The 12,478-nt window shown below is 40.1% G+C and overlaps 1 protein-coding gene across 2 annotated transcripts in view; it reads right to left on the bottom strand.

The window, feature by feature from the left end:
* SATB2 (SATB homeobox 2) overlaps positions 1-12,478 on the bottom strand; it is a 132,453-nt gene that overhangs the window by 75,504 nt on the left and 44,471 nt on the right. For both annotated transcript variants that reach the window (XM_066999208.1, XM_066999209.1), the window contains one exon: positions 1,738-1,864. In XM_066999208.1, the coding sequence (XP_066855309.1) occupies positions 1,738-1,864 (127 nt within the window). The remainder of the gene's footprint in view (positions 1-1,737; positions 1,865-12,478) is intronic.

Genomic DNA, 12,478 nt, shown 5'->3' with positions numbered 1-12,478 from the left:
AGTAAGGGTCCTCACTGTGTGGAGCAGTAGGTCTGAAAAATGAGTTTCATTGTATACAGGTTCTTATACTGCCCTCATCACTAAAGTATCTGAGAGCCCTTCAGAAACGCATTAAGTCATATGCCCAACATCTGTCACATGCAGTTCATTCTCACTTTCATTCTATAAAAATTGCACATGTAGTAAACCTTTCGTCTTTGTGTGATTTGTGCCTCTTCTAGTTTAACAAGCTCATGGTCTCTGTCTACATACATGGGGACAGACCAAAAAACGTCAAACATCAGCACCAAAAAGTTGGGGGAAGCTTGTCATTGCTGTTGATGCCTGAGAGACTTAATGAATGCTCTCCAGTAAACTGAGGTGGTTCTGCTTTGTGCCTATAAAGACAGGCTTTACCCTCAGAGCTGAAAAGTTCAGTTGTGCTTGAGGAGTTCAAGTAGTCAACGACTATCTTTATCTCAAAGTCATGGGCTACCTTTTATTTACACTGCATCTTCAAGCATTTTGAAGATAAAGAATGAGACCTTGATCTTGGGTCGATACCCTCTGGTAATACCAACAGGACAGTAGACTAGGTGGGCTCCTGGTAGCTCATACTTCTGAGGAGATGAGTTACTGCACTCCAGTTTTACAGCAGGTACAGGCGTCTAGATGCTTTCACAACTATGCTGCAGAGATGCAGCCTAGGTGAGATGATAACGGTATATAAAACCAAGGAAAGGCCTTTAAATGAGAACTGGAAACCCCAAACCCCACCAGAGATAACAGGAAAAAATGTTGTGAGTTGTGAGCTTTTCATTAGTCAGTGAGGAACCAGCTACTTTCAAATTCCAAACTAAACTGAACAGTTGGTAGATATGTACCTGCCACCAAAGGATGCTGACACACTTCACAATGGAACCTTGTTTTGTTCCGGTTGAGCTTCCAGGAACTGTATGCAAATTCTTCCAGGCTGTCTGTTATTTTCACCTTTTTCCTCTGAAATCTCCTGGCCATAAAGCTACAACTGACCATGCAATGTAGGCTTATCGGCAGTCCTAGGGAGTGCCATGCACTCCCAGGGACCTGCTACGTCTCCTTGCACAGGCACCAGTTGCTGTTTGAGAACTCTTCTGAAGAGCAACGGGGGGGGGGGGGGGGGGGGGGGGCAGAAGTTTTGGAAGGGAGAGCAAGTAAGTGTAAGAGCATCAGGAAGTTTTGCTTTGCTAGTCAGAACTAGCATTTGAGGAAGGAAAATATTTTCCAAAGGCCAAACAGATCTGCAGTAACAGATCCCTTCTTCATCTTCCTGCTCTTCCACTGGGAAGACCACTGGAGAACAAAGGAAAGTCAAGAAGCTCCTCTCCTCCCCCATCTCAGCAACTGGCAGTAGAAGACCTGGCTTCTCACAATGTAACCCCTGGAAAAAGGCAAGGTGTTTGTTTTCTGTATAAAATAAGGCCTCAATAACCTATTAAATCAGGGATTGTAGCAAAGTCTGCCTTTAAAGCCCAGTACCTTTACTTGCCTTTCTGTTCCTCTCTCTGCTACCATGTTGCTGCTTCAGAAAACATAAAATATCAGTTGGAACATGCACCAAATAGCTGTCAGCTGACCTACCCTTCTCTTCATTTTTCTTTCCCTTTCATCAAAAGACCAGAAATTAATGAAGACAGGATGTGCTAATCTCTATAGTAATGCTGTAATCGACAGAGCAGCTCAGAGAATAGAGAAGGACAGATGTTCAGAAACACCCACCTTTGTAATTGGATTTTCAATGTCACAACATGATAGACATCTTGTAGCATGTCAGCTACTGTCGCATCTGGTGCATCAGTCACATAACTGAGAGGGAGGGGATTCCACCTCCCGAGCTTGATTATTCCTGAAAAGAAAACAAAACATTCATACTTTACATTTTACCGTCTGTTTACTAAACCCTTTGATAAGCTTGTTTGTTCAGGAGATTCAAGATCTGCCTTGAGGTTTATTGCAATCTTGCTCAAAAAGATGTTTTGTACTGACTCCTGAAGCAAACTATGGGAAACAGTAGGAATAGACTTCAAATTCTTAGCAGAGACTTGCTGACATGTTCCTGGCTCTTAAATTACTTCAAGGAAGCACAGGATGCTTCCTCCCATCACATCTTTCATCATCCTACTAAAGTCTGCTTTTCTAAGTTAGAAGAAGCTTTAAATACTCTGTGGTCTTCTGCAGTCTCCAAAACCCTTCTGTAAATAAATGAATTGGTTTTGACTTGAACAGGAAAACTCCTATGTGTGGGCTTTCAGCACAGTTACAATCTAATCATGGTATGATTGCCAGTGCAGATGGATGGCACTGGAAAGCCATGAAGTAGGAAGAGTTCACTCCCAGCTGCAAGTTGCACTATGCAGACAGTTGCTTTTCTTTGCAACAAACAACTGCAGGCTGCTGACCACAGATCCAAAATAGAAGGGGGGAGGAGGGATGTTTTAAGTCCTGTTTCTACTTCTGCTCATTCTTTAGTAAGGATCATCACCTTTTCTGGATGGGCTCGTCACAAAGGCTATAAACTGGGGTGGTAAACCATTTGGGGCAGAGGTATTATTTCTGTTTAGACCATTGCAGAGGGCCCACCCCCACCAAAAACAATGACTAATACCCGGGAATGACTTCCAGGAAGACACCAAACAAAAAAAGCCACAGTGCTACCTTACATGAAAACAGAGCAGCTCAGCCCTGCTCTGCAATACATTATACATTACAACTGTCACTTTTATTTCCTCTTTCACCATGTTGCCATTGCCCCACTGCTCTGGTCACATAACTTTTCTTAGCACAGCCCTACAAGGCACCCATTGCCTTATCTCACATTTAAACCAATGACTTTTGAGGTCTGCTTATATATTCTCTGATCTTCCCAAAGAGTATCTGCAAGCCCTATTGTCAGAAATACGCTAATACATGAGAAAACCACTTTCTCTGTGATAACAGCAGCTCCAAGACACCTTTTTGGGTATCTGGAAGGATCCTGTGATGCTAAGAAATGTCAGCCCTCTCCTTCTCACATTCTAGTCTCAGATCTTCACCAGCTCTGGAACTAATCCAATTGAAATAAATGGCAAAGGCCTTTTATCCTTATCTTTAAAGCACAATTGTAAAATAAACAACACATCTGAAACAGTAAAACAAGGCTTCTTGCATAGATACAACAGGACACAATATGATGAGCACATGAAATACTTGCTGTGGACTATTTTTTATCTCATTCCTACACAGGTTGAAGAGGAAATAATTATAGCACAACTCCTTTTCTGTAGCACTTAAATGCTTGCATTTACCATGGACATACTGATTTGCAAGGTATTCTATCACCACATATTGAGAGAAGCTAGAAGAGACCTAATTCATCTTCAGTGGTACAAAATTTCACTGCAACATGCTAGTACAGATGGGCTAATGTTTCAAGAGCAGATTAGAAAGCTTTTGGCAAGGGGAGATCTTGTCCAAATGAAATAAAAAGTTAGCTAGTATTGCTTGATATCCAATGCTTGAAAATGGGACATAAACAGAACAAAAACATTTAAATGATGCACTGTTTCAGTATTAAGATTTAACAATCTGGTGCTGAATATGCTGCAGTATAAATAGTGCCTGGACTCAGATCCAGTAGAGTAACACACAGCACTCATTCACAGTACCGTATGTCTCCAGTGCTGGCTCCTTGAGTTATACTCCACTTGCCAAGAAAAGCTGTTTTTCTTAAGGGGATAGTTTACTTAATGTTATCTCTGGTGACAACAAGAAATGCATATAGTACAGCATATATTAGTCATGAAATGAGCATCGAGGGTCCACTGAGTGAAATACATGCTGGGAAAACACGGTTTAGCTGCTGACTTTCTTCGCCCCCTTCTGCTATATAATAATTTAGAGCAAAATCACCTAAAAACCCAAAAATCTATACCAGCTTCACAAAACACTTGGCTTCCTATGTTTAACCATGCCAAGTTTTCATGTAATTGAAAAAATAAGCATCATATGTGCCCCATAAGTCACATCTAAATTGGTAATATTTTACAAGAGGCTTTATTTTTCATTCAATTAAGGAAAGCGCTCAGAGAGCATACCATCTGCAACTGCTCAGCCCTGGCAATGCTGGTGAGAGACAAAGAGACAGTAGGGGGGCCACTGAAGTTACCAAAGGTGTCCCCAAACTAGAAAGTACAAAGAAAAAAAGAAAAAAAAAAAACACAAAATGCAGCTAGAGAGCATCAAGGGAAATACTATGCAAATTGTTTCACAGGAAATGTCTGCTACTACTGGAAGTTAGGTAGGCTCTTTTTTTTTTTTTTAATCCTCCTCTACAACTGGAGAGGAAATTGTTTTGGCTGGATTTAGACAAACACAGGTGTTACCACAATGCTCTGTGCCTCTGCATGTTAACACCTGCTGCAAGTCCTTTACTCTGTGTTACAGCACTGCTGATGTACGCTATTTTTTCAGCCGGTGTGATACAACGTGTAAATTTTTTTTTCAGAACACATTAAGCTGGTCCAAACGATAGCCAGAAGCCATGGTTTCCATCCAGCTCCTCAGCAGACTTCACAGGTGGTTTATTTCATGGCTCCAGCACTGTATTTAGGGCAACTCTTGGGCTGCATTTGGGAAGATGATACCAGCTTGTTGAGCAAATCCATTCTCAGCACGCTACAAGGCATAGCTCTGAATGTAAAATCTTAGCAGAATAAAATATTCCCCCCAAGGAGGTCCCTTCCCATCCAGGACTGCTGGGTATTGCTAATGCAACAGCATCCCGAAGATGGGAACAGCCTGGTAGCAAGGAGTCCCTTCCACATACAATTTTTTATGGCTCCACTCACTGACTCCAAATGGCACAGTTCTGAGTTTTGATTAAATCACTTTAACTGGCTAGACCGAGCATTTATCCTACCGTGACCTGAGACTTAGAAGTGAGGACAGAAATGAGCAAAACACTGTATTTTAGTAATGAATACACTACTGCTCCAGGAGTATTACTCTTCTGACAGCTCCAGACCTTCAGATTAGACTGCTCAGGAAATCTGAAAGCACACCCATCAGGAATTCACAAAACTCTCATGTTAATGAGTCTCATTGTCTTTCTTGTATCAATGACCTTTTGGGACTCTTCTCCTGGAACAGTTTTTTTGGAAGGGAAGTTCAACAGATTTCAAAGCTTACATGGTCAAGAAATGGCTGTACACAACAACAGCTCTCAGAAACTCATAAAGGAATGGTTGAATGTAGCCCAGGCCAGCTAGTCAATTAAATACGATAAACAGACCAAACAGTTTTCTCAAAAGAAATATTTTCGAAGGCATTTTCTACCCATGCTGACTGCTGTTTCTTTAACAGCATGTCCTGCTACAGACAGGTCTTTTATGAAATTTAAGCCTCAGCAATGTGTTCACTTGCCATTGAAGACATACTCGTTGCTGTTTGCTTTACTAAAATGCAGACAGGGAAAAAGGACAGCAGCCTAATTCTAAATTTGCGCAACTCCCTTTACCCACAAGAATGCCATAACAGACTAGCAGCAAAATTCTCAAGGGTCTCAAGCTCAAGTCTCAAATTCATACACAACTGCTGCAATTCACTGCTGCTCTTCCACTTTGGCCAACCATTTACCATTGCACCAGAGTGCTTTCAATTTACTTTAATTTAAAATGCAGCTACTTTGGATAAGAAAGTCGTAACTGTGCATGTGAGAGCAATACAACACATTGAAGAAAAGGCTTGACCAGCTACATCACAACTGGCTTCTATGCCTAGCAAAACTTGTCACAGGATCTTTATGACCTTTATTTTTAAAGTATCACCTAAAAGAGTGATGAATCCAAAGCACTTGGATTACTCCTAGGACTTCATGCTAATGAGATGCGAACGGAGAGGCTGCAAAGTTGGAGCTAAAGCACACTTCTGGAATAACAATGTTAGGAGCATTTAATAATCATAGCAGGGCATAAAAACAGCAAAAGGCAAAAAGCTCCAGCTAAGTTGGCAAACCCCTTTCATTACTATGTACCTTATATCGTCCCAGAAAATTATTTACCTAAAAGGGCTAGAAGCCTCATTTGTCTTTCCAAACAAAGTCTGCCATACAGTAGAGCACTTCATAGAATATCTGGGGGGTTAGCATACTGCATATTATAGCCTAACTATAACATTTCTTGGTGATAAAGAGCATGAAGTCTAGGTCCTGAACCTCCCAGTCTCCTGCACTGCCAACTTCACCTGGATAGTCCTACAGGAACTACTGAGGTATCTCACGAAAGTCTGGACACTTTAATAGGGACTATTGTAAAAACAAACTCAAAACAGGGCATTTTCCAAACTCCTTTCTATAGCTAAACAGAACAAACAGGAACACATCTCAGGTTTTTACTGTCTTCCTTCACAAACTATCCCATCCCCACCATAGTTAGATTCCTGATTTCACTTTTCCTAAATTGTGAGCATACCTAAATCACATCCTAAGCGGATACTTGCAGGTAAATGACACAGGAGTAATACAGTTTATTTAAAACGTTAATCTGCTAGGGCTAAAATTAAGTCACTGGATCAAATTAAGGACATTTTCAAAATTCATATTAGCATCACCACCCCCACCTCAACATTCTTCTGGAGACAGCTACAAAATTAATTGTCAACATTTGCCCAAATATGTACAGAGAGGGAAAGGGAAGAAATTGTGTGCTCATTGGCTAAAGGGGAAAAGAGAGATTGCAGAGAATACCAATTCTTTACCAAGCATTGTTAAGAAAAGCACTTGTCAGCACTAAGCTGACAATCCATTTGAATCCCTGGTGCACAATACCAAAAATTCTCTTCTATTACAACATAATAATACCTACAACATAATGTAACCTGCCGAGACTCATATGGGATGAGGTGTTAAAGCAGACAATTGCTCTCCTTGTGGATGGATGGGCACACTCAGGTTGTAAAATACAGAACTGCAAAGCTCATTTCTTAGACTCCAGCTCCATGTTCACTGACCCTGGGTCAGCACTCTTTGGTGGGAAAAGTTACATCCAGCCCTGGCAAGAACATGTGTCTGTGAAACCAGACACAGCAAACAACATGTTGTTTAAGTGCGTTTAAGAAAGGTTTAGGCAGTGCCCAATCCAGCTTAAGATCTCCTGAGTTATATTTGCCACTTCAAAGTGCTTTGAGCAAATCTGAATCAGCAGAGTTATACCGGACCAAAGCTGTGCCTTGTGTGGCTGCAGCCATTCCTGAGCTGCACTAGGTGGCCAGGAGTTTAGTTTCCTGCATTACAGGATCACAGCCTGAACACATCTGACTGCAAACACAAGGCTGGGTGAAGAACACAACCATCTGCTGCCATTCCATGAGTTCAACCAAACGGTCTTGCTTAACCACCTTACTTTTTAACAGAGTTCTTATCAACACAACAGACACCCAGAAGAAACTACAGCTTGGCATTAGTGCCCAAACACTTTTGATTCATTTTACAATTCCAAATGAAAGACCTCAATGAAACACTCAATAAAACCCCTGCCTCGAGGATAATCAAGCTGTTTATCCATCAACCATTACTGACAGGATCCCCTTGCAAGACAGGTACGCTCTTGTGACGTTGATTGCATTTGTTTATCCTCTTCAGATTCGTCTTGTCCCTATGCTATGTAATTTTCCTTTGTTCAGCTGTGCTTAGTTAGAGAAATTAAAAACTGCCTGTCCCATGTAATAAGTACATAGAACTATTTACCCATAAATCAGTTTGCAGGAAATCACTACCCTGCAATACATAATAACTCAGCCTGTGTTTCTAACCTGTGCTCTGGCTGTAGTATATCATCAAACTGTAACAACATAAAGGCGTAATTTGTAGTTATTATTGTTAATCCAGCAAAGAGAATGACTTTTCAAACAGAAAGGAGAAAAAAGGCAACAGGAACAATAATAAAAAAACAATAATTTTTGTATTACATGATTGTATTATTAAGCTGCCATTTCTAGACCTTATTGCAAATTTTAAAATATTACAACCACCTTTGCTTACCATTATAAGAGTGCCCATATTATTCTGTTGAATTTCAATCAGTGACATATTGGGGTAATAGATGGGAAAAATAATCAGCATAATCCTCCTTTGCACTTCTAAAGCACCCTTCATCAGAGGACCCCAAAGCACTTTAAAAAACATTAATTAATTAAGCCTTGTAACATCCCTGTGAGGTAGGCTGTATTATGCCAATTGACATATCGGTGATTTAGTGATTGAAGGCACACAATGAGTATAATCCTATGTTTATGCCAATACAAAAGAAAACCCCTCCTTCCTCATTTCAGACTGTAATAAATAATTCAGTGAGAGAGCAGGAATAAACTATGTGATTACACTGTGATGTACACATCCACAAATCGACGGGAACACCCACACTCCCTGAATGACTAATTCTCCATCCCAGCTGATCAGACTCGTGCAACTTTAGGGCTCTGCACAAAAGGGTGACCTTCACCCAAGGGAAAGGCAAGACTGAGCCACCTGAAGCTCTGGCAGTGCAAGGCTGCTTGTACGGCTGTTGCTGGAGATGTTTTCTATTGCTGTTTTTGAAATGGCATCATAAACTACGTGTACAAAAGGGATTACAGAATTAAATTTTGTAGTGCAACAACAGATCTGCACTAATATGCAGATGTTAATATAGATTATATACTTATATGATTATATATTAAAATGTTTATAGAAACATGGATGTAACTGTCAACAGAAAGATTGCTAGTATGACAAGGTTTAATTGCTGAACTTTAGAATGTTTTCACAAATTAAAATTGCTTTGATAGCTGAAGCTTGGTTTGAGTTTTTAATTTTTTTAACGTTAGTGTTGCCCATTCCTTTCCTCCAGCACGACTATACTTCAGTATTAGACTTAACATGTACCAAACAGCCTTGTAATTCTACATATTGAGTTTACATTTTACTGTATAAAGATTGTGCCTCATGTAATAGATGCTGTTTCACATTTGGGAAATGTTACGTTAGGACCCTGACTTGTATTAGATTAATTTAATATAGGTACTAACTTACTAGACTAAATTAATAAAGATCTTCTTTAAAAAAAAAAAGGGGGGGGTAGGAGAACAGAATGAACCCGCAAATTAAATAAAATTTTCTGAAGCTTGTTATTTTGGAAGTCTTTATTTAATTTTCCAACCCGCTATTCTGTTTGAAAAACAGCCAATAATTGGTAAGGAAAAACAACATAAAAAAAAGTTGATGTTATTTACTTCGGGGGATTATTTTTTAAATTGTTATATAATAGATCATGAATACTTCAAATACACAGAAGGGTAAGGCACCAAAAGAGGTACAAAAATATTACCAAAATTGTATTTATTTTTTGTTACTCTGTATGGTTTTTAAAACTTTTATTTCCATTGAGGAAAAACATTTAGCCCTGCATAACATCTCTCTTTTGACATTTTGAGGATAAGTCTGCACTTACCTTAGATAGCAAGAAGTAATACATGAATAAAGAGAAGTAATACCTGAATAAAGAGAGAGAACTCCTCATTCTCTATCTTTTGTCTGAGAAAGGGAACCAAATCTCTAAGCATCACTTCCATAGTATAAAAAATAAGTCTTTTCAGTTATCAAAACTCATGAAAGAAAGGCTACTGTGTCCAGGATATTGAACAGCTCCTAACAGCTGCTTCATAACAATGTAACCCCAGAGCTCAGCTTTACCCTCCACCATTACACTTCCTCAGCAGTATTATTCAGTAGCCCCAGTGCCTGTAGGGTTGCAGCACCCACTCCTTCACTAACAGAATCCCCACATAATGCTCAATGGACAGCACTCGCTCCATTTTTGCGTGAAATTATTGCCTTTGAGGCAACCCCTACTCTTACGTTAAGATCCTTTGCAGCTCAAACCTGGGAACGCTTGAACTTGCTCAGCTCCACAGGAGCAAAGGCTACACCTCCTGCCAGAGAGCAGTGGCTGCTGAATGCCAGCAAAACACCTACAGACCAGCAGTGTCGCGAGTCAGCCTACTCCCTGGCCAAAGAGCTTTCTTTAGCTGCTCCCATGCATGGAGGTTTGCTTTGCCATCTTAAAACCACCACTGTTCCTTTGGCTTTGGAGCAGCTGCCTCGCGTTGAGTCCCAGCCTCCTTGGAAAAACACTGGCTGCTTCTCTGCCATCCTGCCTGGCACCTGGACCACAGCTCCTGTCTGTAATTTAGAGTGTCCCAGAGAGCCAATGCAGGCAGATCCTGCTGGTGGGGACCTGTAACGTGCTTCCACCTCAGTCTTGCAGGATGAAAACTGGAGCTTTAGTGATTTTGCCTCAGTTACTAAGAAACATGAATGCAAGCATCCTTAACAGTTAGTGCTTTTCTCCATTGCACATTGTGTTTCTTTAACAGCCACAAAGGGTGCCTGGATCATCTAGACCAAAATTCTGGACTCAGTGACTGTATAGCCACCTCATGACCTACAAGAGCCTGCATATGTGTAAAAGGACCAGAACTTTACACAAAAGGTTTGCTTTCAAACCTTTTTCATCAGCCTCCTGCCAGCACAACACGCTGACAAAATCTGCCTCACAGCACCCTGACCAAGGAGAACAATGCACCTGGGCAGACAACCTTTGATGCTGTCCTTGGTCCTCTCTCCAGAAGCCTTCCTTGGATCTTATATTGTGATGTTTTCAAACGGAGAAGAGAGGGACAGGCAGAAAAATGTTTTCCTTCTTTGAGAAAAATACCTGTATCTGTTTTTAAAAAGATGCAAGAGGTCTCAGACTTCAATTCAGCCAGCTTCAATGCTCCCCTATAATCTTCACATGGCAAGACAGCCCACTGAGCAGGAAAAAAAGCACAATAATATGGCATTGCAACAGAATACATAAAACACATGTTAAAGGTTATAAAAGAGCATTGCTAATAGGACATTCTAGAGGCTAATAGGTTTAAAATTAAGCCTCCAGACATTGTTTGGCCTTGAATGAATCTGAATATCCTGCTTACTCACAGTAACACTGCTACAGAGAGCACAGAAATCTGGCTCTCATACAGTAGCCAGCCATCTTTGTGTTGAGTCAACTACAAGTAGACTTGAAAATTCATGGGTCTCAAGACCAAAGAAAAATAAGGACACACAGCATGCTATGCTGCACAAACAAACCCCTAAACCAAATGCAGATTCATATTTTGGCCTATACAGTTTAACAGCTTAACCTCTTTAGTTTAAGATTTGTGTCTTTTGGGGTTTTCCTTACACTGTATACAAAACTACCAGAATTGTTTTTCACTAAATTACTACTTTTGGCTTGCCTTCTGTCTTTTCTTTCCTCCCACCACACATTCAGTCCTTGACTTCCACAAAAAAATACAGCTTGAACTGAAGAACTGGTAGGACAACATCTAACTAGCAGGGTAGAAAAGCATGAATTGCTGAGGAAAGAGAGAGGTTGAAGATTTCACTGAAAACCCTAAAGAACAGTTGCTTCCCCTAATTAATTCAACAAGAATGCAATATGTGAAGATATGGTTGCAGTTACCTCTGCAATTTGACTCAATTCTTTTACTCTCTGAAGCTGCATTATTGTAAGAGCATATCCAGACCCATACAAGACCTTACAATGTCTGTAGGCTTAATTCCAGTATCGCCAATGACATTCAGCTAGGAACTAAATCCACCATGAAGCAGTTAACAGATGAGGTGAGACTTGTATTCTAGTACTTGTTGTATGTATTTTAAAAAATCTGTATGTAAATGTGCATGCATACATATATTTAAAATATGCAATATAACAGAGACTGAAGGTTTGAGGACCTTTAGGCAAAGGACTTCCTCATAGCTAACAAAGGGGTAAGAAGCAAATGACCAACACTTACCCTTCCTTTATAAATTGACCTACTAGAGAGAGACAGAGAATAGTATCTTTAAAGTTGCAATATTTATTTTCAAAACACATTTGAACAATCCTAGTCTCTAGTTGGAGCAGCATTATACTTTCAGGTACATGACATTAAATTCAATACAAATCCTTCCTTCGCTGACATCCACTTCACTCAGTAACCTGATTCTTGGCTTCCTCATCTCCCTGTTCTATTCCAAGGAAGAGCAAAACAATTCTGCATTTCTGACAAATCTAAATACAGCTTTGCTGGTTACCAAACTATGCTACATTTCCTATCAACAGAAAACAAAAAACAAAAACAAAAAAAAAGAAAAAGAAAAAGAAAAAAAAAGACCGTAGTTCACCACTAGAGGAGATGACTCAGAACAAGCAAGAACTGTTACCAGACTCAAAAAAATCAGTTTCCTCTTGTAGTGTTCATGAGCCCACACTATGCTGAGATGAACCCAGATTTGTTTTCTTAGCCCACATCTTCCTAGAACTGAGTCTATTTCCGTACAAAGCCACTAGGTCCTTTTTGGATCTTGTTTGCATTTCCATCCTCACATTAGTTTGTGAGCAAAAGACCACCAGAA

Source organism: Anser cygnoides, chromosome 6 (assembly GCF_040182565.1).
Source record: "Anser cygnoides isolate HZ-2024a breed goose chromosome 6, Taihu_goose_T2T_genome, whole genome shotgun sequence".
NCBI classification, from domain to species: Eukaryota; Metazoa; Chordata; class Aves; order Anseriformes; family Anatidae; genus Anser; species Anser cygnoides.
Note: the sequence above shows the minus strand (reverse complement) of the source record. Positions and strands in the feature narration are given on the sequence as shown.